The sequence below is a fragment of the Garra rufa genome, chromosome 20, assembly GCF_049309525.1.
Source record: "Garra rufa chromosome 20, GarRuf1.0, whole genome shotgun sequence".
Classification (NCBI taxonomy): domain Eukaryota; kingdom Metazoa; phylum Chordata; class Actinopteri; order Cypriniformes; family Cyprinidae; genus Garra; species Garra rufa.
The window spans coordinates 14,626,331-14,653,445 of record NC_133380.1 but is presented as its reverse complement, the minus strand read 5'-3'; the positions used below and the strand labels follow the sequence as shown (position 1 = coordinate 14,653,445).

At 36.9% G+C, this 27,115-nt stretch overlaps 3 protein-coding genes across 3 annotated transcripts in view; 2 read left to right on the top strand and 1 right to left on the bottom strand.

The window, feature by feature from the left end:
- Window positions 1-257: 257 nt before the first annotated feature.
- On the bottom strand, window positions 258-11,082 carry dhrs3b (dehydrogenase/reductase (SDR family) member 3b). Its single transcript, XM_073825860.1, has 6 exons — window positions 10,395-11,082; window positions 4,931-5,074; window positions 4,545-4,664; window positions 2,690-2,928; window positions 736-861; window positions 258-642 (listed from the first exon to the last, which is right to left on the bottom strand). Exons 1-6 carry the CDS (start codon window positions 10,587-10,589, stop codon window positions 558-560), a joined length of 909 nt encoding a protein of 302 aa, XP_073681961.1. The 5' UTR covers window positions 10,590-11,082; the 3' UTR covers window positions 258-557.
- Window positions 10,372-18,301, top strand: aadacl4 (arylacetamide deacetylase-like 4). The gene is made up of 5 exons (XM_073825859.1): window positions 10,372-10,501; window positions 12,502-13,912; window positions 14,341-14,566; window positions 16,548-16,611; window positions 16,701-18,301. The coding sequence occupies exons 2-5, from the start codon at window positions 13,688-13,690 to the stop codon at window positions 17,479-17,481; spliced, it is 1,296 nt and encodes a 431-aa protein (XP_073681960.1). The 5' UTR covers window positions 10,372-10,501; window positions 12,502-13,687; the 3' UTR covers window positions 17,482-18,301.
- Window positions 18,302-22,525: 4,224 nt separating this feature from the next.
- The window catches only part of cfap107 (cilia and flagella associated protein 107), a 5,515-nt gene continuing 925 nt past the window's right edge, over window positions 22,526-27,115 (top strand). Inside the window, exons 1-3 of the mRNA XM_073825487.1 lie at window positions 22,526-22,591; window positions 24,704-24,817; window positions 26,530-26,704. Of these exons, the coding sequence (XP_073681588.1) occupies window positions 22,526-22,591; window positions 24,704-24,817; window positions 26,530-26,704 (355 nt within the window). The remainder of the gene's footprint in view (window positions 22,592-24,703; window positions 24,818-26,529; window positions 26,705-27,115) is intronic.

Below are 27,115 nucleotides of genomic sequence, written 5' to 3'. Positions count from 1 at the left end.
AAACAGATCTGACTTATTTCATTTCTTTCCACCAGCAGCTTGGTGAATGTTTCTGACAGGGGGAACGAGTCAGCCCACGTGCTGGAGCAGCAGGTCAAGCCTGTTGTGTTGGTGAGTATGAAGTGCTGAAGAGGCATTTACTGCTGTCGACCCCGTGGGACAACACAGGCTTTCCAAGTGAATGATGCCCGGGGCTAGTCCGGCTACAGCTTTACTTTGTGGAATCTGCTGATTTTTCAAACATCCCAGTACAAGGCTTTTCTCTTTAAAACTGCTTTTTATTCAGATGCTGAATTTACAGTGACAGTAGTTAAAAGGTGATTGTTAAAAACGTTAAAGTACACATACAATACAATGGTCGGTTGAGGCTTTTTTTTGTCCATTCTAGGTTTGTCCAACACTGCAACAACAGTGGTGACCTGCAAATGGTCCTAGAAATGAGGCACCGTGTGCTAAGCTGTGCGTACTCCATAAGAAGTCCATAGCTCTTGCTCGACTATGAAAGTTTTTTTTAAAAATATGTAACATTTGGAACTCCAATGTCATTTGTAGGCCTCTCATGTCCGTCCCTTGAAAGTATTCATGCAGGTGTAGCTTCCTGAGAACTTGTGGATTTCTTCAAGGGCACTTTGTGGTAACATACTGTGTAAAACAAAGTCAAAAAGTCAGTGAAGGTTTTCAAAACGCATTTGATTTTCAAATAAACCTGTATTTGTAAATAGTATCAGACTGTACCTTTTGAGGATAACGAGTGCATGCATGGTCCAGGGTAAGTAAACAAAGGCTGTATTGGTCCTCACAGCATCCACTGTTTTTTGGGCTACCACCTCTGGCTTTAGAGGAGGGAAGAGTTGTGGAAACCTGCAGAGAAAAACCACAGTTAAATACACTTGGTTTTTATTGATTGTTACACAAATATATACAGTTGTGGAATTGTAAACAGTCATTTGGGACTGTTTTAAATGGAAAAGTTCTCCCACAAATGAAAATTCTGTCATTATTTAATCACCCACATGTCGTTCCAAACCTGTAAGACCTTTGTTCATCTTCGAAACCCTTAAAGAAGTTCACTTCCAGAACAAAAAATGTACATGTAATTTATTCACCCCCTTGTCATCCAGGATGTTCACGTCTTTCTTTCTTCAGATGTAAAGAAATTGTTTTTTGAGGAAAACATTTCAGGATTTCTCTCCATATAGAGGACTTCTATGGTGCCCCCGAGTTTGAACTTCCAAAATGCAGTTTAAATGCAGTTTCAAAGGGCTCTGAACAATCCCAGCTGAGGAAGAAGGGTCTTATCTAGCGAAACGATCGGTTATTTTCGAAAAATGTAACATTTTTATACTTTTTAACTTCAAATGCTCATATCTAGCTCTGCGTGAACTCCCATCTCATTTTCTACATCGCTGCAGAAGTACCGACCCAGTATTTACAAAGTGAACGTGCAAGGAGGGTCAAACAACCTTTACGAAAAAGGTAAAACAGCGATGTAAGATGATTTTGAATTTGGAGGAGAAAATGAGATGGGAGTATTTCGACATACCCTAACTGTCCTAACCGGAATACACAGAGTTCACGCAGAGCTAGACAAGACGAGCGTTTTTGAAAATTGTAATTTTTTATTTATTTATTTATTTTTTTAATTAAGCGATCACTTCGCTAGATAAGACCCTTCTTCCTCAGCTGGGATTGTTTAGAGCCCTCTGAAGCTGCATTTAAACTACATTTTGGAAGTTCAAACTTGCGGGCACCATAGAAGTCCATTATATGGAGAGAAATCCTGAAATGTTTTCAAAAATTTCTATTTCTTTACGACTGAAGAAATAAAGACATGAACATCTTGGATGACAAGGGGGTGAGTAAATTATCTGTACATTTTTGTTCTGGAACTGAACTTCTCCTTTAAGATATTTTTGATGAAATCTGAGAGCTTTTTGACCCTGCGTGGATGGCAACATATCTGACACGTTCAAGGCCAAGAAAGGTCAGACATTCATTGAATACTGACACACAAGACAAGAAAGTGTTGAATAAAGTCATTATTTTTTTCTTTGCACACAAAAACTATTCTTGCAGCTTCATAAAATTAAGGTTGAACCACTGATGTCACATGGACTGTTTTAACAATGTCCTTACTACCTTTCTGGGCCTTGAACATGTAGGTTGTGTTGCTGTCTACACAGGGTCAGAAAGCTCATGGATTTCATCAAACATATCTTAATTTGTGTTCGGTCTTATGTTTTTGGAATGACATGAGGGTAAGTAATTAATAACAGAATTTTCATTTTTGGGAGAACTAACCCTTTAATAACAAAAAAAAAAAAGTCTGTGTGATGTGATGTCAACAGAAAAGTGAAGTTGTTTTGGATGAAAACCAAGTTATTGCATTCTGATTAAAGCTTATGAAGAAAATTGTTTTTGGACATGTACTGATTAATCATTCAAAATTGACCAAAACTACGCATTAACAAAGTAAATAGGATCAATTTTGATTTGACGCTGACGTCAAAGTACTTGAAATGATGGTTCAACACATTGTACTTCTGTAATGTGACTTACTGCCAGTTAAAACAGGATAATCAAAATAAAATGTAGGGTGGAACTGATTTGATCCGTTAAAACATTTACTGGAAAAGCTGTCTATATGAGTGAGGTTTTTAAATCATTTTTCCTGTCTCCTTCAGCTCACCTGACTCTCATGCCCTGAAACATTTCAGTGTTGGTGTGGAACGGCAGGACGGTGGTACAGCCCACCCCCGGACACTCCAGCAATCCCAGAGTGAGGCTTTCCATAAAGGCTAGTGATGATGCTTTAGAAGTGCAGTAGTCTATAGCACCAGGGATGGGCGACAGAGACAGGATGGAGTTGACGCACACAACGTAGCCGTTTTGCAGTTCCAGCATACGAGGCAAGAAGGCTTTTGTGGTCTGTGGATGAAAGGATTTTTAAAAGGTAAATTAAACCCCTGGAAGTGGGAATTTGGAAGGCAGATGATGAAAACTGTCAGTTGTTACATAACCTAATAAGTAAATTATGTTATTAAGCTATAATACTTTGTTATAACCCATTTTGATGTGTTCTGTTGTGCTATTAGAACATTGTTTGTTTTAGTCGAACATAGCAACATTAACTCCACCACTGATGTGTGTTTGGCCGTGTGGACTGTTTTACCAACAATTTACCAATAATTTGTTTAATCAATAGCAGATTAGGGATGTTTTTTTGAATTTTGGTACAAAATGTACATTTTAGCTTTAAAAGACTTACACTGGCCTAACATAAGCCAACCTGATCATCATTTAAAGCAGAAATTAAGCCCTGCTATTGATTTGAATCAGACCAATGGTATTTTTGGGATTATATACTATTATAGTATTAGCTCAGGTTTTGAATTAGCTTTTATTTTTATATCTTCAGTTTTCATTTTTTTGCAATTCTAAAAAAATAAAGTGCTTTTGTCATTTTATTTGTTTTTACTAAATATAATTTACTTTTCACTTGTTTTTTTTTGTTTTTGTTTTAGTCATTTTAGTATTTCAGTTAAACTTAAAGGAGAAGTTCACTTCCAGAACAAAAATTGACAGATACTTTACTCACCCCCTTGTTATCCAAGATGTTCATGTCTGTCTTTCTTCAGTCGTAAAAAATAGTTTTTTGAGAAAAACATTTTAGGATTTCTCTCCACATAGTGGTCGTCTATGGTGCCCCTGAGTTTGAACTTCCAAAATGCAGTTTAAATGCAGCTTCAAAGGGCCTAAATGCGTCAACTGTGTATTCCGGTTCAAGACAGTTAGGGTACGTCAAAAAACTCCCATCTCATTTTCTCCTCCAACTTCAAAATCGTCCTACATCGCTGCAGAAGTACCGACCCAGTGTTTACAAAGTGAACGTGCAAAAAAGAAAAGTAAAACAGCAATGTAGGACGATTTTGAAGTTGGAGAAGAAAATGAGATGGGAGTTTTTTTACCTACCCTAACTGTCATTAACCGGAATACCCAGAGTGCATGCAGAGCTAGACGATACGAGCATTTGAGGTTAAAAAGTATATAAATTGTCTTTTTTATATAAATTGTCTTTTTACATTTTTCGAAAAATAACCGACCGTTTCACTATATAAGACCCTTCTTCCTCGGCTGGGATCGTTAAGAGCCTTTTGAAGCTGCATTTACACTGCATTTTGGAAGTTCAAACTCGGGGGCACCATAGACGTCCACTATGTGGACAGAAATCCTGAAATGTTTTCCTTAAAAAACATTATTTCTATACGACTAAAGAAAGCAAGACATGAACATCCTGGATGACAAGGGGGTGAGTAAATTATCTGTAAATTTTTCTCCTATAAACTATTTAGTTAGTCACCAAGGCAAAACTATAACATTTAAATGTACGTTTATTTAGCATTTAGCAGACACTTTTATCCAAAACTGAACTGTATTTGTCATAAAGCCAACAATAATCGCAATATACAATGCCAGGTTAATTTAAACAACATTTTATTTTTGTCATATTTACATTTTCATATTTATGCAACTTAAACACTTACCCAAAACTGTCCCATTGTGTTGATGTGCTGTGACTTCAGAAGAGCATCATCATCACTGTCGAGCAAACTCTTCCCATGCACCACTGCAGCGTTATTTACTAGAATGGTAACATCTCCCACCTATAATAAAAAGATCCACTGTGAGATATTCTTTCCAAAAATATCCTTTAGTTCGCTTTCATGGCTAGTTAGCTCCGCCATACTGCTGGGCCTTATCTAACCCAGACATTTAAAGTGAGGTGTAATCTCTATCCAGGCTATGGGGGTGGAGTTGAGACAAAGCCAGCACTGGGGTTATTAGAGGTTATTAGAACCAACCAGTTTGAACTAATCTTATTACAATCTTAATTAAGAAACTCCTCAGGGTATGATATTATGGGGCATACCTTTTCTCTGACAACCTTGGCTTGCTTGTAAACTTCTTCTCTGTTGGCCACATCGCAAACAAAGTAATGGCACTCAGTCCCCATGAGGGCGATCTCCTCGCATGCCTCCTTCAGACATTTTTCCGTCCGGCCCCACAGGATTAGCTGTTAAGAGATAGGGACCACATGTCAAAGGTGGAGCAGTGCAGAAAACTGACAAGGAACATAAAGGTCTACAAAGCGTGATGTGGTCTGTCATATTGGCCATAAATCATCTGTCTGAAAGCAAAACCATAATACGTCACTGCTCAACAGCGCAGATAAGTACTTAGTCATGAATTCAAAGTAGATTCAATTTGGCTGAAAGTATTTCATGTTGTCAGTTGTTGTGCTTTAACAGTATTTTACCTAATTTATCATGACTTGTGTTCTTCAATGTGGGTGTTTACTAGTAAACACAAGAGGATATGTGGCCTATAATTCATGCCAAAACTTTTGACACAGAAAGCATGAGTCATGACGATAATCTGTTATTGTATTTCAGTATGTCCTTTTTAAATTAAAAACACATTTACTTGGAACTGTATATGAGGACTAGGAGAAATATACTGGTATATATTGTTATTACAACACCAATATATGAAACTCAGTAGATGGGTATGAACAGAAGAGTCCTTTTCATTGAAGGAACAGTGTGGTTGTTTTTCACGGGCCACTATTAGTTTGGAGAAGGATTAGGAGAGATGCCTGTGTAAGTGGATTGGCTGGGACAGGGAACATGGGGGGCAGTGATTGGTCAATTAGATTTGTCAGTCTGAGAGGTCAAGGAAAGGTAATGAAATCAGTGATGCTGCCTCATCATCTCTTACAGACAGTTCTCATAGAGATTACACAGCCTGCTGGGCATACGGACCCAGCAATTTTCTGCTTCAACAAGCTCATAATTGTGTGTGTGCACATAGGTCAACTATCCTTTTGGGAGAAATTGCTCCAGAAGTTGGCAAAAATGACCAAACCTCCCTCATTTGGAAAAATATGAATATAAAAATATATATTCACAAAATCAGTCTTAAGTAACACAGGTGTACTGGTTAAAAACTTTAATTGCTTTGCAATGATTTGTATCGTGAAAAGCGCTAACAAATAAACTTGAATTTAATTAAATATGAAGTAAAGATCATGTTCCATGAAGACATTTTGTAAATTTTCTTCCGTAAATATATCAAAACTTAATTTCTGATTAGTAATATGCATTGCTAAGAACTTCATTTGATGTTGATAAATGTGATTTTCTCAATATTCATACTAAGATTATAAGCTTATTATTATACTGAGTTTTTTTGAAAATCTAAAAATGCAGAAAGTTTTGTGTCAGGTGTAGGTTTAGGTGAGGTGATAGAAAATATAATATATATAGCGAATTTGATTACAAGTTTTTTGTTTGCATTTTTCATCTAATATATATATATATATATAATTTTTTTTTTTTTTTACTTTATGTTAGTAATACAATAGCCATTATATAAAACTTTATTCTTTTGCATATGTCCCGATTTCTGAAATAAATATATGACAAAACCAGTCACATATTTGTCACATGTTTGAAACTGAGATTTATACATCTGAAAGCTGAATAAAAAAGCTTTCCATTGATGTATGGTTTGTTAGGATAGGACAATATTTAGCTGACTATTTGAAAATCTAGAATCTGAGGGTGCAAAAAATCTAAATATTGAGAAAATTGCCTTTAAAGTTGTACAAATGAAGTCCTTAGCAATGCATATTACTAATCAAAAATTAAGTTTTGATATATTTATGGTCGAAAATGTACAAAATATTTTCATGGAACATGATCTTTACTTAATATCCTAAGAAAATATAATAATTTGACCCATACAATGTATTGTTGGCCATTTCTACAAATATACCCATGTGATTGTGGTCCAGGATCACATATGTGTGAATATGTATATCACAGACTACTGGAGAGCTAACATTATGACATTGTATATAATGATGGCCTTTGAATGGGATATAGCCTTGCCCTCCATTAACATTTAATTTTACTGGAACCACAATATTGTTGTCAGGTAAACCCAGGGTCTGGTTTGAGGTTTATACTTTCACAAAGCTTTGCTTTTAATGGCAAAAACTGACTGCAAAATACTGAAAATAGTGAACAGTAACCTTATTCACACTGCTGGTTGTCACTGAAAAATAGTACAGATTTATTTGCCACAGTTGCCTGTAATTGGCCCAATTACATTTTTCTCTTTTCGAGAAATGGTTTGTGGAAATTTCCAGCCTCTGAGCATGTGGTGTGTTCGTTTAGTTAAGCATGTATTACAGCCGAATCCTACATGGAAAAATGGAGCAACTTCTAGGGTAATACTAAAACATTACTCACCAAAAATGTAAGACTGTTTAGCAATTCTAATTAACCTGAAGGCAATCTCTGTGGTCCCTATCAGTGATGAATTAGGCCATAGATGGTCGGATCTGCAGGTGGTTTCACCTCTTTGGCCTAATGGACGTTTATTTGATAAACCTGCCTGTGTGTTTTTGTATGGGTGTGCTTTGAGCTAATTACCGGGAAGGTCTTGATTAAGCTTATAATAGGATTTCACAACAATCTTGATATTTCTGTCAGAGAACAAGAGCTCACAAGGTGGTCTCCAATGCAATCCCACTATGAGCTTCATCTGCACACATCACATTAGCAAGTCTTATCACTCAAGTCCTTAGAGTAGCAATGGCTGAGTGCACTGCATTACCATATAATATGCGAAAATAAGGAGCAAACAAACCGTGCTTAATCCAGTCCTGTGAGGACACATTGGGTTTCCTTAAAGATAAACACAAATGATGAGCACTCTGTGTTTGAAGCCATTGCGAAGGAGCATTCGGTGAAATACATGAGCTGCTTTGCACCATCCACTTTGCTCATGTGGACGGGGGCACAAGGAGTTCAGGAGGCAGTCGCCTGCCGCTGTCTAATTAGTGTGGAGACAGAAGGGTCAGCCACAGGGCACTGCCCAGCTGGGAGCTGTATGGTCCCTGCCACCCTCCCCCCAGCTCATACACATACAGAAAGCAATTTACATAGGGCTCACTTCCTTCACACTTCCTTAAGCCATCAGCCATGGGACCACATGGATGGTCACGGATGATGGTGCTTCTGTACACAGGTTCCAAAAGTTTTTTTTTTCCATTATAAAGAACCTTTTGTGCAATGGAAATGTTCCATGGATCTATAGATGCCAATAAATAACCTTTATTTTTTCAAGAGCTCCAGAATTTGTGTTTTTTATTTTTCTTGGTTCTCCAAATCATTGTTAGGGTTTGGTTAGAAGGCGATGACATAATTCTCGCAAAATATTTCCAGTGTTAAATTACCATGCAGTGAGGACTTGCTGGCCTCTTGGATGCCATAATAAATGGCTTCTTTCTGGAAAATTACAACCCCCACCTAGCGGTCAAGTTAAATCTGGGCCTGTGCATTTATGATTCATGCCTTTTTAGCATTCCTTAAGAATGGGCTAACTGTGAAGATAGCCACTGCAGGTGTCTCTTCCAAAGCCTTCACACCTTGACAATGGCTAACAACAGGGTGTTGACAAGCACAGTGGCTTCCTTTAACGTACTGCTGCAAAGCTGCTTCTTTCAAAGACCTTTGCCCTGGGCCCATGTAAAAGGGGAGTTGTGTCGCTGAGCATTCAGGGATCTAAGGTCTCCGAATTGTTTACTGTGTGAGGCTTGCGTTGCGACTTTTATGATGGCTTTTTATTTAGCCCCATGCACACAAGCTTCTCTGGGGGGAAATGTGTGTAAATCAAAGTAAAGCCCTGGGTGTAATGCCGCCAAGCATGGGGGCCCCTGTCACTGTGGTTACAGAAGTTATTAAGCTCTGTTTATTACAGTTGGGCCACTGGGTCTATTTATAATGCAATGTCTTGGGTGGGTAAGGCAGCTGACACATTTCTTCCCAGCTCTTGACTTTTAGCACACAGTCTCATTTCATTAGATTGTGCTTTGCAATTGGACTGCTGAGACACGAAAACATTATGCTTCTGCCAACGTGAGAGATTTAATTAAGCTATTCAATACTTCAGATGGAGCTCATAATACAGTGAAAATTCATAGGACAAAAAAGATGCCTTAATCATCCAAGCATTGGCCAAGGTCAAAGTTGGCACTGGCACTGTGAACTTCTGCTCCACTGGACTCTCTAGAGGGTTTTTCCACCCAGACTGCTGTAATAATCGAAATATGAGAGCTTAGTTTAAAAGATGTTTTTCCTCAAAATAGCTGTTTGTTAGTTGACCCAGTTTGTATTACAAGTTGAACCAGACATTGGCTTCAAGCTCTACATTTTGATTGGTCTGTTGACCGTAAGGGTCATGACCTGTGCACCGTTGAGACAATGGGTTTATGAACAGGGCATGGTATGTCCCTAGGGAGAGGAGTAGCCCATACAGACTGATACTTTGCAAAACAAAACAAACGCATCCGTTACTAGGCTAATGATTTGTGTCAGTGTGGATTACCATGATACACAGTTTGCACATGATTATTACAGTACAGCTACACTGTACAAATGTTTTAATCAAATCAATATTCTTACTCAGTAATGTTTAAGATGGTGCAATAAATTTTTGAACTATTTAGATTTTACTCCATATTAAATTACAGCAAGATTCTGAAAGCTTCTCACACTTAAAATATGTGACCCTGGACCACAAAACCAGTCTTAAGTCGCTGGGGTATATTTGTAGCAATAGCCAAAAATACATTGCATGGGTCAAAATTATCGATTTTTCTTTTATGCCAAAAATCATTAGGAAATTAAATGAAGATCATGTTCCATGAACATATTTTGTAAAATTCCTACTATAAATATATCAAAATTTAATTTTTGATTAGTAATATGCATTAAGAACTTAATTTGGACAAATTTTCTCAGTATTTTGATTTTGTTGCACCCTCAGATTCTAGATTTTCAAATAGATGTATCTCGGCCAAATATTGTTCTATCCTAACAAACCATATATCAATAAAAAGCTTATTTATTGAGCTTTTATATGATGTATACATCTAAGTTTTGTAAAATTTAACCTTATGACTGGTTTCGTGGTCCAGGGTCACATATATTTTGTATTGTATTTTGGTGGACACTGGTAATTTAAAATAAAATAAAATAAATAAAAGGGTAAGACAGACATGTTATATAATGACAGACGTTTCTTTAACGTTGCATCATTGTATATAATTAAATATTTTTGTAGTAATAACTGTTATTTCGATATTTCGTGTTTTATATGCCAAATGAAACTGAGCAATTTGACTGATAGTTTTGACATCACTTATACTTTGCAATCAGAAAGACAAAGACAGACTAACACTACACTCACTGAAAGTTTTGAATTGAAATATTACGCAATATGAGAAAGCCATATAACCATGGGTAATAACAAGTCATGTTTACCTTTTTAGCTCCACGCGCGGCGAACTCCTTAGCCAGGTGACGGCCGATGCCCCGTCCTCCACCCGTGATAAGCACCACATCTCCGGTCAGATCTCTCCGCCTGCTCGGTAAGAACCAGCACACGGTCGCTTTGACAATATAGTAGAGTATCTGAATAGGTAAGAGCACCACGCAGCCCAGCGCCTTCAGATCCATTTCACTCCGTCTCAGTATCCGCTTATCTCAGTTCTCGCCTGGAACAATTGCTGAACTAATTGAATCCTTGCTCGGAGCGATCACCTTTACTCCTATTTTATAGGAGTGGATAATGCAATTCGCCTTATTTTGCAAAGTTGACGGACACTAAATAGAGTGAAATGCATCTATCTGCCACAATCCAACGCAGTTTATGTGCGCCTCGGCGGAATATCTGTCATTTTGCGCACCTTTATTCCACACAAACTCTTTCTCCACGGAGCTCTCGCTGCGACAAGTGTGCGCTGCTGCTTTGCACCGGAGACGGAGTCCTGTAGCTACTGACAGCGGCCAGAATCCAACTATGACGATACCTCGGGTCTGATAGGGGTTTTAAAGAGACCATTTATCTTGATTGACAGCTGGAGGACTGACAGAAGTATTGCTTTATCAAACGTTGGCGTGAGGGTTTCTTTATGACGGCTAAGTCCCCTCCCCCAGAAGTGGTGCCACAGGCAATTTCGTTGTCTTTCAACCTGTGCTTATTGTAACTGGTGGTGGGGATTTCGATTCATTCCAGTGATTCGAATCGTTGGAATCGGTTCACTAAAATGATTCGTTCAGCGCACAATTATGCAGGTTCGGCTCGACTGTTATCTTGTATTAAATATAAATATAAATTTGCTCATGTATATCTGCTTTTTCACAAATGACAACAGCCTATACTTTGTCTGCTGCTGGGCTGAAATAGAGAAAAAAAGTAAAAATGAGTTTATGAATAAATGATGAGTTTATGAATAACGGACCTACGTCTTTTTAATTGTGTATGCTCAGTCAATTTGGCATATTCATATTCGTCTCTGTCCCTTTTCTCTTCTTGTTGTGAATTATTTGATTAACTGTACAAACGATTCGTTCACTATGTCCACAGAATTTTGTACACAAACGAGATAATTCAGTTAAGTACATTAATGTTCAAGAGTCTTGTTCAGTGCCTCTTGGAGTCAGACTCAAACAACAAACCCGTGTCCATTCTGTGGGTTGTTCAAATGACTCTTTCACATAAAACGATCGATTCAAACAAAGATTCGTTCACGAACAAAACACAACGTTCTGTTAAATGCTGCCAACTAGCACAAGTGTCAACACGACAGGATTTGTTGAACTGACGGGGGAAAATGAACCGGTTTAACAAGACACATTTATATGAACTGAAAGTATATTAAGTATTAAACGATTTAAATTCATTTTATGAATGTCTGTTTTGCATAGGAGGGTTTGTTTTGTCCCCTGCACAGTAAACAAGTGGGTGGGCTTGTTTACAACAGTTACAGTATGTTATAATGGATTGTATATTTGTTACATCAAAAGAAGAATAGTTCTACAAATTGGATCTAGACATCATTTTTGAAGGGTTTCTTTACAAAACAGACAAACAACAACAACAAAATAGACAGAAACTTTCTCAATATTCCTGTCACTCATTTTAGCTTTCAGATGATTCATACATCATCTGAAAGCTAAATAAATAAGATTTCCATTAATGTATAGTTTGTTAGGATAGAACAATATTTGCTCGAGATACAACTATTTCAATATCTGGAATCGGAGGGTGCAAAAATATCAAAATATTGAAAAATCGCCTTTAAAGTTGTCCAACTGAAGTTCTTAGCAATGCATATTACTAATCAACAAATAAGTTTTGATATATTTACGGTAGGAACTTTTCTTAATGGAACATGATCTTGATCTTTACTTAATATCCTAATGATTTTTGGCATAAAAGAAAAATCTATAATTTTATACCCGTGCTACTTAAGACCGGTTTTGTGGCCCAGTGTCACAATTTTACTAATTGTAATCAGTTATTTTCCATGTCAGCTTTTCAATATGTAATGTATGTTACATTTGTGTTTCCTGTTGCTCTTTTTAGTCCAAAGTGCTCAGACTCAGGAAGGATTCCTGCAGACCAGTGCACCTCCAGAACATGGATACCTTTCTAAATGGCTCTTAAACGCAGTAAACCCAGGAGCCGCTGTGGAGATTCCAGACTGTGATTTTTAGCCTGGCCTCTGCTTCGACTACTTAAAAGCTGAATGGAGGGCTGCTCACACCGGACTGGGTCAAAATGCAGCCTCACAAAGACTGCTTTGTCCTATGCCGTGCCTCTTAGTAATGGCCCAGCAACTCTCAGAGAAGGTTTAATGGTTGTCTGGTGTGGGGAAAAAAGCATGTTTAACTTAAATTTGGCCATTTCTGAATCTGTTGATCAAAAGCAGACCCAAAATCACAGATGCTGAGTCAGTTTCAGAGTTAATGCAGAATATTGTAGAACCATTATTCTGTTTTTATTTGATTGTGAGGTTTCTTCCACATTTTGTTGTGGAAATATAACAGCATGAAGATGATGAACAAAAAGGCTTTCTCTTTTCAGTTAGAGTGTCACTGCCATCTACAGATCGACAGTGAAAGTTCACTAAACAAATCTGATGTATTCTCAGTGGTGGCCACAGCGCAAACATTGCCTGTAATGGAAGATAGTTTTATCATGTGTATTTGCATTAGTAATAGGATTAAAGGAACTAAGTTAGTTTCCAGTTGATGAATATGCAGTGTTTTGTCTTCTCTAAAGCCGTGCCGCCATCAGTTATCTCTTATGTAAACATTCAGCCAGCATATTTTCATGTGCATTGTTGATATTACTAATTAGCTAATGTGTTATCTGGTCAGTTAGAACACACCTAGTGGGCATTAGTCAGGGTTGGCAGATTTCATTTGTACTTTGGTCAAATGTTTCATTTACTTATAGTATAAATGTGCACAGTGCCATATGCTTTTACTATGGCTGTTACCCTAGTTACCTTGTTTCTGCTGACACTATTTTGTGAACTTTGAACTGTATTACAACTAACACTTCTAGTCTACATGAAGAAGTTTTACTTAGCAGAAAATTGGCTTGTTGGTTAAAAAGTACATTAAAATCTAATATAAATGTCTTCTGGGGTAAAAAACAAACAAATCCGCACTCTAGTGATCTACCCTAGTTCTATGCGAAACTCGTAGACTTGGCAACCCTGGCACTACTTGACTTTGTGCCTGCACTATAAAGGGGAGGGAACATGTATTTTGAACACTTATTGCTGTGCATGCAGCACATTGAAGCAACCATGTACACAGGAATTGCAATTCTGCTTATTGTATTTGCAGCTTTTTTTGCTGTTTTCTGTTTATTGGTAGTTGTCCCAGTGTACTTCGAGCTGAGAAAGTTAAATACTCCTCCTGGAATTGCTAGTCCTGGGAAACTACGCATGATTCATTGTGTGTATGTGGGGATAAGCATTGTGGTGAGTTTTTAATGCTGTTTGTGTTGATTAAATAAAGTATTATTTATATGTTTAATATTTAATATGAGAATATCCAGTGAAATTGTACTGTTTGTGTTTTATATTCTGACTGTTTTAACACAAAGAATTGTTTAATATTACAACAGTGCTCGTTACAAATCCACCTCAGTAATTTAATACCTCTTCACTGATATGTAATGTATTAAAACTGAGTATAGCAGGGTTTTTCTTTAGCCACTAGCTTAATATTCTCTCAAGGGCATGATAAAGAGATATGAGCCGTTATTCTTATCTTGGAATATGAGTACAGAATTCAAATGTCCAAGTGGACTTCTTCACCCAGTGAATGGCACATTTAATGGCACGTGAGTATTATAAATTGGCCAATCATTGTTAACGAGTCTCTTTTGTCTTCAAACCACCTTTAGGGCCAGATTCTGGGACGATTGGGGCTGTGCCATCAGATGGATTTTATACGATGGTGCAGATGTCGTATTATGGGCCGCAAAAGGCCAGTGCCCTCCAGCCTTCGTATTAAGGACTTGACCTTCAGTGGAGTTCCAGTGAGGGTGTATGAGCCTACAGCTGCTTCAGGAGAGAAAAAAAGGGGCTTGGTGTTTTTTCATGGTGGCGGCTGGATGTTTGGGTCTATAGGTAATATACAGTGCCTTGCAAAAGTATTCATACCCCTTCATTTGTTTTGCTTTTTGTTATGTTGCTGCCTTATGTTAAACTGCTTTATATTACTATTTCCCCCACATCAGTCTACACTCCATAAACCAAAATGGCAAAGCAAAAAACAGTTTTTTAACATCTTTGCAAATTTATTAAAAATAAAAAACTTAAATTATTTAATTGCATAAGTATTCATACCTGGGACAGTTGAAATTTTGCTTGTAGATGTTACTACACTTCAAGTAAGGGATAATGTACAGGCAGCCGGTAGTTATCGCAGAAATAAGAGGGTCGCGAAGCGGAGGGTCTTGTATCACACTGAAGGGGCTTATTTCGCGATAACTACAGGCTGCCTGTACATTATCCCGCTTATTACACGGCTACTTGCCACATAAGGAAAAAAACTGGACATGAATATGAATTTGAAACCTTTTATTGGCATATTTGTTTTAAATTAACATTTTTATCCTTCCGCGAAACGATATAGTACCACGTGACTAACATTCAAACTATGTACGTTAGTAAGACAATTTAAATAGATTAATGTCGAAATTTTCCATTGTTAATTGTGGTTGTCCAGTGTTTGTCACAAGATGGTGCCAAACGGTAATCTTTGTTGGCACGGAGGGATTTTAAACATACAAGTAGTACCGGCTATGCGTTATTACTTTGGAGCGGTGATTATTTGAAAAGAACGAACCTGCAAATGTCTCAACTGACCAATCAGAATCAAGCATTCCAAAGAGCCGTGTAATAAATTAAGTTAACCTGTGGCAAATTCAACTGAACGGGTATGATTTAGAAAGGTACATGTCTTAATAATATGTCTAACAGCTTAAAATGCATATCAAAGCAAAAACCAAGCCCTGCGGTAAAAAAAAAAAAAAACTGCCTGTAGAGCTCAGAGACAGGATTGCACCAAGCCAAACATCTGGGGAAGAGTTCAGAAAAAATTCTGCTGCATTGAAAGTTCAAAGAAGCATGTAGTCTCCGTTACCCTTAATGGAAGAAGTTTGAAACAACCACAAGTCTTCCTAGAGCTGGCCTCCTGGCTAAACTGAGCAATTGACCTTGGCTAGAGTGGTGGTGACCAAGTACCTGATGGTCACTATAGTTTAGCTCCATGATCATAAATGCAGATGGGCGAAACTTACAGAAGGACAAACATCACTGCAACATTTCACCGATGTGGGCTTCTGTGGTCCGATAAACCTCAATTCCAAGCATCATGTTTGAAGAAAACCAGGCACTGCTCATCACCTGCAGAGTACCATCCCAAAGTAAAGTGTGTTGGTAGCAGCCTCATGCTGTGAGGTTGTTTTTCAGCGGCAGGGACTGAAAAGCTCAATGCACCAAAATATTGAGATAGTCTTAATGAAAACCCAGTCCAGAGCATCCAGAACCTCAGATTGGGCAGAAGGTTCACCTTCCAATGGGACAATGAACCTAAGCACACAGCAAGAGAGGCTTAAAGACAACTCTGTGAATGTCTTCGAGTGGCCCAGCCACAGCCTGAGCTTGAACCCAATCAAACATTTCTGGGGAAACCTGAAAATGTCTGGCAGACCCCATCCAAGCTGACAGAGCTTTAGAGGTGGAGAGGTGAGGCGAAGAATGGCAAATAATTGTCAAATATTGATGAGCAAATCTTGTTGCATCAACTGAGTTAAGAGTATGAATACTTAAGCAATGTAATTGCAATGAGATTTTAAAAAAAATAAATTAATGAAGTTGTGACAGTTCTGTTTTTGCTTTGTCATTATGGCACAAGAAGTGTATATTGATGTGAAAAAAAAGTAATTTAAAACAGTTTAACATGAGGCAGCAACACAACAAAACGTGAAAAAAAATGAAGGGGTATAAATACTTTTGCAAGGCATTGTATACACTCAAAGAAACAGTGAAATACTGTGAAAAGCTGATAATTTAATATGTTTGTTCTTTGTTTGCTCTTCCACAGATGAATATGATGAAGTGTGTCAGTATATATCACTGGAGAGTGACACCACAGTTGTGTCTGTTGGGTTAGCTTACTTTTGGCATACTTTATGTATAAATCAAGTGAAATTTTGGCCAGTTTAATTTTCCCTCCTTCTCTGTTTCCCATGTTTAGTTACCGTCTGGCCCCCGAGCACAGGTACCCTGCCCAGCTGGACGACTGTGAGGTCGTGACTCGCCACTTCCTGTCAATAGCGGCAACCGATTTCGGGGTGGACCCACGCAGAGTGGCAGTTGGTGGGGACAGCGCAGGAGCGAACCTGGCAGCCGCTCTCTGCCAGAGGCTGTCGAAGACACAGGATGGTCATCTGCCATCTCCCTGTGCCCAGGTTCTCATCTACCCGGCACTGCAGATGGCAGATTTCCACCTGCCCTCATACCAGCAGAACCACTCTGTGCCCATATTGTTCAGAGACCGAACAGTGTTCTTTTTCCTGCATTACCTCAATGGGAATACTTCTGTGAGCCAGCAGATTCTGGAAGGCAGGCATGTTCCTGTCGAGCTAAAACTTCGCTATAAGAAATGGCTGGATCCAGATAATCTTCCACCTCAGTTCAGAAAGGGAGCAAGTCCGCAGGTTACCACAAGCCATGATGCTGATGCCTATCACGTCATCAAACAGGGGCTGGATCCAGAGATCTCCCCTTTGCTAGCTGAGAATGATGTTCTTCGCCTTGCGCCGCCCACCTTCGTCTTGACCTGTGAGTTTGATGTGCTGAGGGATGATGGGATTCTGTTCCTTAAGCGACTAAGGGATGCAGGAGTGGAGGTCACGTGGGAGCATCTATTTGATGGCTTCCACGGGATCATCAGTTTCTTCAACCAGGGCTGGTTGACATTTCAATCTTCTCGAAAGGGTATGGACAGCATTGTGAGATATGTAAAGACTCTCTGACTGAGATTTCAAAAGATTTGGCAGAATGACTCTGACAGAATGTGGGCTTTGGTTCTGCAAAACATGGGAATGAACAAAAACATGAGGTCGTTAAATCTAAGCTAGGGTTGAAAGTCTTTTCACAACCTGATAGTAACCAACAATTAAAGTTCTCCAAAATTTTTTTATTGATTTTAATCAGTTTTTTTGATCAGTTTAATTACTGGTGGAAAAACTACAATACCCATGATCCTGGTGGGTTATAAAATATCAGAATGGCATTTTTTTAATATTTCTATGCGTTAATATGCATATTATGCAAAAAACACAAAATATTTCTGTATATATATATATAATCAATATCTTTAAATCAGTAGTTTTATAGATTAAAGTTAGATTTTATCATTCACAATACATCATGGGATTGTAGCTATTTTGCTGTTGTTGTTTTACAATTTCAAAAACCAGTCAAAAATAAAAGTTTGTATTGTTGTGATTCACCTCACATCTGGTTGGTTTGGTTCATGGCTTAAAACTTTTAAAGACTTTTAAAATACTTCTGGAAGAAAGGCTGCTGAAAAGTGGGTGGACAGTGTTAGACTCTATATTGATTTTCTCCTTAAAGAATCATTGTCATTCAGCAATATTCTGTGACTAAACCTAGCAAAGTAGAGAAAGTAGTCGCATTAGATTTATCCAAAAAAAAAAGAAAAGAAAATAAATTGATTTGATTGTTTTTGACTGATATGTTACACTGTTTGTAATATACTACAAACAATGCTCAGTTTGTCCACTGAATCATGAATTCAAGTATGACACTTAAAATTCTTCCCACATCCCACGTCCCTTGTACTGCCTCATTTGTATGAGACTGCAGTCTTTCCTTTGGTGCTACAAGTGAAGCTAATTATCATCATTCAGAGTGTTAGTCAGCATTTGCATGGTGCGTTTAAAGGAATCTGATGAAACTTCTTTCGCTGCAGCTGCTCCCATAGAGCGCAGTAGTCGGGTTACGGAAGTAAAAACTCCATTGGTTTTCTCCATAGGGAAATGGATTTTTATCAATAATTTAAAAATCGTTAAAGACAGCTCTGCTGTGAGCTCCGAGGTTGTTAATCAATGGTAAAGCTTTTGTTAAACCCATCAATTTTGATTTAATATTTTTAAAATAATCACATTTATTAGTGAAATTTGTGGTTAAAAACTACATTACCCATAATGCTGCACAGAAAAATTCCACCAATAATAACAGTCGCTCTGCCCATTTCCATAAAGCACAGCCAATGTCATAATGGAGTCAGTCTCAAAAATATTTCTGTATATATGAATATTTTGCAATTAATTAAAAATGTATAGTTTATATAGATACAACTAACAGCTTTAAACGAATACTTTTTTATTTCTTCATAATATTAATTAAATGAAACTCATTCGCTATGCTTTATGAGAGTAGTTCTTTCCCTAAACTAAAGACATAAAGTACAAACTGTGCATCCCAAATTGTGTACTAAGTAGGTACTACATTTGAGTTTGAATTATACAACCATTAAAAAGTATTTTTTATATAGTATGAACGTGGGTAATAATTCAGCCATTTTTCACATGACCTACCAGCTAAATCCTCTCCTGTGGCCTCATGGGATAGTAAAGTGTCAATCTAATGCACATTTTAGAATCCCAGTAGTAGGTTATTCAAATATATACTTTCTTAAAGATTTCTTTTTTGGCGTTTTTGCCTTTTATTGATAGGACAGTAGTGAGCACAATGAAGCACAATGGCCCTGCATGTCGACGCACTGCCCAGCGTAAAAAAAAAAAAAAAAAAAAAATACAGTTATTGCCTAGTCATTCCATAATTCAGAAAATGCTTACAACAGACAGAAAACATATTTTCACAATTTTTGGGGAATAAAATGTTGTATATAATCAAGCAAACTATATGTGAACAAATGCCTCTGTAAAATCCTTAAGGATATAAACAGGAATAAAAATGTAAAGTTTGGTGTGTGGAAGTGCTACTAAAGTGGAGATTTATGGCTCAGTGTAAGAGGAAAAAACTCATTTTGGCCTTTAAAAATATGTATTGTAATTGAAATAGATAAAGGGCTATAAAAGAAAAACTTAACAGTATCTTTTGGATATTTCTATCCACTGGTCTGAAAAAAAAAAAAAAAACACTTCATGACAAACCAAAAAGCTAAAAATATCAAACTTGACAGGTGCGTGAAAAAACAGTGTTTTTGCAGTGTCTCCCCTTGAGTGTATTTCTGTTTTTGTGGCAGCCAACAACAGCAAAGTTTAAACCTGCACACATTTTTATATTTAGTTACATTGAGTTTCAGTTTAATTATTTTAGTCGATCTTGTCATGAGAAATCCAGTCCCCACCCGGAATCGGGTCTCCATTAGGACCCAGAGTGATCTTATTGGTTCAATTACTAATGGGTATTGTTTTTAGCGCCTGATTACAATTCTTGCAAAATCACGTTATATTTTATGTTGTTAGAAATGCCTTATAATGACCATTTATGTATTTTAAATTGCATAGTAGAATTATGTTTTTAAAACATAATAGAACGGCACTAATAGTGAATTATTCTCATTTTCTGAATATACATTGACAATTAAAACCACTTAAAATTTTATTTACTTGTGCATTATTTATCAGACGTTATAGTGCTATATAGCATTTAAATACGTTTTTTTCCATAAAGAAACTATTGTGGTTAATTACAAATTCATACGTTATTAAATGACTTTTTATAGTATAATTACATAATTGTAATAGATGTATTATATGTATGTTGGTTTTTATACAAATATAAAACATTTTTGATCAGGCATTACCGTCAGGATCCTAAAGGAGACCCGATTCCGAGGCGGACTCGATTTCTCACTACACCCAAAGGCCCGGTTTCACAGACAGGGCTTAGACTAAGCCAGGATTAGGCCATAGTTCAATTAGGACATCTAAGTAATTTAAACGTGCTTAGAAAAAAAACATTACTGGTGTGCATCTTGAGACAAAACAAAGGCACTGATATATTTTAAGATCAACCAGTGCAATTTTGTTTCAGTTGAAACAGCTCAGACTTACATTTTAGTCTAGGACTAGGCTTAATCCTTTTCTGTGAAACCGGGGGAAAGAGTATAGAAGTACCTCTATTCTCTTTGCTACACCTGAACACGAGAGCACCCAAACGGAAGTTAGAATCCATCATGGCGGCGCTCAGCGGTTACTCAGGAAAAAGATTGATAGTAGGAAAATATTCGAATTCGGTTGCAGCTATAGTTCATTAAGCAAAACCCGTATGGGAAACAGTAGAGTTGCGTTTGGATTAACTGTATACAGCAGGGAAAAAGGAGACGCAGAGTCAGCCTGGTTAAGGCGAAATGTAGCATCAAAAAGTACTCACTGGCAGGCCTGCACCGAATGTTTAAAATAATACTGACCGTGGAGGAGTTAGAGAAACGTTGCCTGTCAGTACAAATTACGGCATGGGATAGAGCAAAGGAATTTGCTAATGACTATTAAAAGGATGGAAAAGTGACGTTCTGTAAAGCCTGTCAGCACTCTGTTGATTACCTCAGGCGACAAAGAGAACTGGAGCATCTCAATTCCGCTCGCCACATGAACTGAAACTAATGCTGCCTTCATGTGCTATCGTAGTTATGGTAAATACCAAAATCCGACATCGAAATTGCACATGAACACCCACTCACGTTGTAATTTCCACTGGAAAGCTCGAAATTTTTTATGATACCCGAGTTGCCGATGCCGAGATGGGATAAACTTTGACCTTTCAACATGGCGGACAGCAACGAAACTATACTGAATCGTAAACATTGCATGATGTTAAAAGTTAAAAAAACTTATATAGGCTATATAAAATATATATACTTATATAGGCTAATATAAAAACTTATATACGCTAGCTAAAACAGAACCATTAGTTAGTATTGTCTTTAAAAAAAACTATACTATTCATGATCAATAAGATTATATACAGTATTATATACAGCCTATCATTTACCGTTTGTGTTTTGATACATCCACTTCTTCCTGTAGCAGATGCATTAGGGAGTTTATAACTGTTTTAAAACTTTTACCCAAATAGCATGTGAGGACAAATTCCGAGTCCGCCATGTTTCTCTTCACTACGACAACAAAAGCACCTGAACACGACACACTGGTAATTTCCACTTCACGAGTGGAAAGCATCATCTTTCCCATATCACATGAAGGCAGCATTAAGTTGTCTTGGTAAGTTTTACTTAAAGTGATTTTCCATTGCGTTTATTTTTCAAACGTAGGTGGGGGAAAAAATGGCCAACAAAGTTTCAAATCGCGATATGAAGTGTCTGTTAAGTAAATATTAAAGAGCAAAAAGGCTGCTATTTAAATCAGACACCTGCACGTTTTGCGCGTCTTTTGTGAACTACTATTACCACTGATTTAAATGACATTATAGATGACTACTCTATTAAAGATCGGGTAACAAGGCATAGGGATGCTCACTAGAGGATGGATACCCGAGCCGAGCCCGACGGTACCCGACGGAACCCGACGGGCCGGGCCGGGTTCGGACAGATATTTAGAAAGGATGCTCGGGTTCGGGTCGGGCTCGGTTACATCAGCGCGATAGTGCGCCTGTGTTATAACAGCGCTTTTTGCCCCGTGTGCACTGATGCGCTCATCTGTTGACATTTCCGAACGCCTTCCTACAGTTGCTTAATAAAAGCGGGCTTTCCACACAAAAAACTGCACGTGTCATTAGTATGAGAAAAAAAAAAGATTTTAACTGTGTCGGGCTGGGATCGGGCTCGGACATAAATATCTTAATGCCTGTCGGGTTCGGGTCGGGCTCGGTTACTGCTCTGTCGGACGCGGGCCGGGCTCGGACAGAAAAATGCGGCCCGATCCGCACTCTAATGCTCACTTCCGTTTGAAATTCGCCCCTAGTGTTTAGTGTATCCATGGTAACAGGACAGACCGTCACCTGCATGTACAGTAGTATACATATCTATGGTCAGCTTCTTCACCTTCTTCAAAGACTGATTTAAGGATGAGTCAGCCTGGTAAATACAGCAACAAAGTACTCATTGATAATTGGGCGGAGGAGAGATTACATGTAGGTATACGTGTTACTTTATGAGTAGAAATGTACAATTGAATTCAGATTTTATAGATAGAATTGCGTTGTGTGGATTTCTAGACTTGTGATATCGACATAAAAGTTGTTGTGACTTTATTTTTTCGCAATCTCCACATAAAGTTGTTTTAGCGTTATCACGACTTAATTTTCTTGTGATTTCGACATAAAAGTTGTCTTTATTTCACAGATATTACTGTTTGATTCTAAAACGGATAACATTTTGCTATTTTATTTTTTGATAATGCTGGAATATTTCAATGAAGACATTAGTTTCGCTTAATAATAAAGAATAAATGAATAAATATAGGCTTAACAATCACTGTTAATTTCAGGCCCACAATATAACGACGTTAAAGGCGCATTTGACTTTATAACCACTAGATGGCACAAAATTTGATCCACGACAATAAACGGCTGATCGACTTTTCCATTTGACATGCCATGGTTAGATTTAGATGGTAAATATCATATGTTAAGGTGGGTGTCCACTTTAGAGACAGTCACCATATTTTTTATTTATTTAATTTTTAGTAAATTTGCTACCATAAATATATCAAAACTTATTTTTGATTAGTAATATGCATTGCTAAGAGCTTAATTTGGATAGCTTTAAATGTGATTTTCTCAGTATTTAGATTTTTCTTTCTTTTCACCCTCATATTCCAGATTTTTAAAATAGTTGTATCTTGGCCAAATATTGTCTTATCCTAACAAACCTAATTTTTACTTACTTAAATATCATTATGCACTACTTTTACAGTTTCTGCCACAATTTTATACTTAAAAGGCAGAAATAGTACAACTAGTATGCTATACTGAATTTTTGATGAAATTCAATATTGCAGACTCAGGAACATTGCACAGGGTTTTTGCTTTTGGCCAAACTATTTGAAGTCAAAGTTGATTTTCTTTCATACTGTAAACATTTCAATGAAAATGCTTCCTGAATGAGAGGGAAAAAATGGTGCTACTTGATTTTGTCCAGTGGGATTAGTCTGGATTGTTGTCATTTTTTAATTGCTGTGATCTTATGTGCTAAAAAATGACAACTTAACAAATAAAATCATTAATAATTAATTTACCCAAAATACTCGTATATCTTCTTTGGGCATTGGTGGTAATGACATATGTGACCCTGGACCACAAAAAGAGTCTTCAGTAGCATTGGTATATTCGTAGAAATAGCAAAAAATACATTATATGGGTCAGAACTTTTCTTTTATGTCAAAATCATTTGGATATTAAGTAAAGATCATGTTTCATGATATTTTTGTTTTCTACCGTAAATATATCAAAACTTAATTTTTGATTAGTAATATGCATTGCTTAGAACTTCATTGAAACTTTAAAGGTGGTTTTCTAGGTATTTTGATGTTTTTGCACCCTTAGATTTTCAAAATATCTTAAACCACACATCAATGGAAAGCTTATATATTCAGCTTTAGATAATGTATAAATCTTAATTTAAAAAATTGACACTTATGACTGGGTTTTGTGATCCATGGTCACATATATCTTAAAAAAATGGCAAAAGCATTGCGAATATGGATCACATTGTCAACTTCTTGCATTTGGATGTAAATGGTTTGATTAAGATCTGATAAAATCCAGTGGCAGAGTTAAAATATACTGAATAATATATAGCTGGATAAAAAAAATTGAGATCAAGAATTCTGTTTCTAGGATGTCTATATCCAACAGTAAAAATGAAAAATGTGTTTTAGCTTCTAACATATGTTGATGATCATTATTTAGACACCATTCCAAACGGCTCTTGTTTCAAGTAGTTAACACACTACTTAAGCACTTGTCAGTATGCAATGTTTAAACTCTGAAAGGAGTGCAGTTCCTCAGACAGTGTTCAGATCTATGCAAAAGTGATTAGCGCTGCTGATCAGCTTGGTCAGCACAGGCTGGAGGCAGACAAATGGGATTGATGCAAGTCATTCTGCAGTCCCCTAGTCAGGAACAGTCTTGAGAGAGTACATCTACGATCAATAAGGGACCGCAAGCTCTGCTGAGCGTGGCATTTGTTTGCTGAGTGTTTCTGTCTTTCTTATATGTGTGTATGTGTGTGTGGTGAGACAGTTCACTCGGGACTGCGAGACGGCGAACAGCAGCTACAGGATGGACTACACGCCCCACATGTCATACAGCAGGCCCAATGTTGTCACGTGCCAAAGGACTCTTCGCAGCTCAGAGGTTTGGGACAAATTCATCAGTTCGTGCATCATTTAGCAAACATCACACACACACCAGTGAGCAAATCATGTTCTGTTTTGATGACGGAAGACAGGCATACATAGACGTGAAACATGTTATTAATCTCCTAAATAACAGGCTTTTGCATCATCTTGGAGTTCTGAGCTGTCATTGTAAAACTCTGAAGGGTAATTGTGATACTTTATTGTTTGGTAATCTCTTCCAAGTTCAAGTTTTTCAAAGTGAAAATGAAGTTTCTTATGCTTATTTTTCAGCTGCATTTATTTGATCAAAAATACAGGTTCCAAATAAAAAACTTAAGCAGCACAACTGTTTCAAACAATGATTATACAGTAATAATAAATCTGATTTATTAGAATAATTTCTGCAGGATCAAGGTACACTGAAGACTGAAAATTCAGCTTTGAATCACAGGAATAAGTTATATTTTAAAGTATTTCAAAATAGAAAACCATTTTTTGTTTACCAAAAATTGTAATAATATTTCACAATATTTTTTGCTGCATTTTTGACCAAATAAATGCAGTCTTGATGAGCTTAAGAGACTTAAGATTTGATCAAAAATACAGAAAAAAATGTAAAATATTACTTGAATTTAAAGCAACTGTTTCTATGTGAATATATTTTAAAATGTAATTTATTCCTGTGATACAAAGCTGATTATTATCAATGTTGAAAACAGTTGTGCTGCTTAATATTTTTTTGGAACCTGTGATACTTTTTTCAGGTTTCTTTGATCAATGAAAGATTAAAAAAAAGAGCATTTATTTAAAATAGAAAGATTTTCTAACAATATACACAACTGTTCAAAAGTTTGAGGTCATTTAATGTTTTCTTTTTTTTGAAGAAATTAATACTTTTATTCATCAAGGATGTTACATTTAATAAAAAGTGATAGCATAGATTTAGAAAAGATATAGAAAATATTTATATTTTAAATAAATGCTGTTCTTTTTAACTTGTTATTCATCAAAGAAGCCTGAAAAAAAGAATCACAGGTTCCAAAAAAATATTTGGCAGCACAACTGTTTCCAACATTGATAATTCTAATAATAAATCAGCATATTAGAATGATTTCTGAAGGATCATGTGACACTTAAGACTGGAGTAAAATTCAAAAAATTCAGTCTTTGCATCACAGAAATAAATTATGTTTTAAAGTATATTAAAATAAAAACCATTATTTTATATTGTAATAACATTTTGCAATATTACTGTTTTTTTCTGCATGTTTGATCAAATAAATGCAGCCTTGATGAGCATAAGATACTTCTTTAAAAAAACATAAGTCTTACTTGCATATATAAATTACACAGCACTCAAATTACACAGAAATAATTTTTTTTAGAATTTTATAAAATTATTTTTACACATTTGACACACATTCTGAATGGTTCTCTTAACAAAAACCCAAAAGGGTTTTTCATTGGCTTTTGGATTATTGCAGAAAATAAGCTCTGTGACCAACAAAAGTTTATGATTCTTACATGCTCCTAAACCCACTCAAACAGCCTATTGATTTTTAGGATGATAGAACCGGAAAGGCAAATCTTGAGCAATAACAGATGCACTTGCAGTATATATAAGCATGACATTTTACAAGCAGTGTATATTTAGCTGTGCATTGTGAATGATTCGTTTTGTCCTTCACTGGTCTGATAAAGCATGTTTGTTGGTTTAATCCATGGTAGGGTCTTCCCTTAAGGCAGTTATTTTCTCATCATGACGTCCCTTCCTCTCACTGCCTGGTGTCGCTCTATGATGAGTCGTTTGGGCGGCAGGCCTCCTCTTCTCTGCCCACACTGCACTCCTGGAGTTCTTTCAAACTGGCCAGGGTCCCAGAGAGGTCAGATCACCCAATCCAAGGTATTAAGCATTCCCTTGACTCCAGATGGGTTTTAATGCAGTTCAGTCTGCGTGTTGAATCAATGTTGGAGCACATTCCTGGAACTCATTATGGATATCAGTTATAGTAACACATTGGCTTTTATTACTTGTCTAATGTCTTATTATTCTTTTATTTGAGCATAGGCAGAAAATAACCGCAGTAAATGTGAATGAGAAATTGATGTCTGTTATTTGTCAGTGGGTGAGGAATAGTTCACTCAAAATTAAAATTGTGTCATCATTTACTCACTCTCATGTTGTTCCAAACCCATATGATATCATGTCTTTTCAAGCTTGAAAAAGATGGAAATACCCTAAAAGTGATTCACACAATTCAGCTTTGTGTGAGAAAAAGATTGCAATTGGGAATTCAAAACAACCTCTTTCTCA

Excerpts from the sequence above, each read along its gene's own strand:
- dhrs3b (XM_073825860.1), bottom strand. The coding sequence starts at position 10,589 with ATGGATCTGAAGGCGCTGGGCTGCGTGGTGCTCTTACCTATTCAGATA. Across the intron at positions 4,665-4,930 it reads CCAAGGTTGTCAGAGAAAAG|GTGGGAGATGTTACCATTCT; the intron begins GTATGCCCCATA and ends TTTTTATTATAG. Across the intron at positions 2,929-4,544 it reads ACACAATGGGACAGTTTTGG|ACCACAAAAGCCTTCTTGCC; the intron begins GTAAGTGTTTAA and ends TTTCATCCACAG.
- aadacl4 (XM_073825859.1), top strand. The coding sequence starts at position 13,688 with ATGTATTTTGAACACTTATTGCTGTGCATGCAGCACATTGAAGCAACC. Across the intron at positions 14,567-16,547 it reads CTGGATGTTTGGGTCTATAG|ATGAATATGATGAAGTGTGT; the intron begins GTAATATACAGT and ends GCTCTTCCACAG. Across the intron at positions 16,612-16,700 it reads ACCACAGTTGTGTCTGTTGG|TTACCGTCTGGCCCCCGAGC; the intron begins GTTAGCTTACTT and ends TCCCATGTTTAG.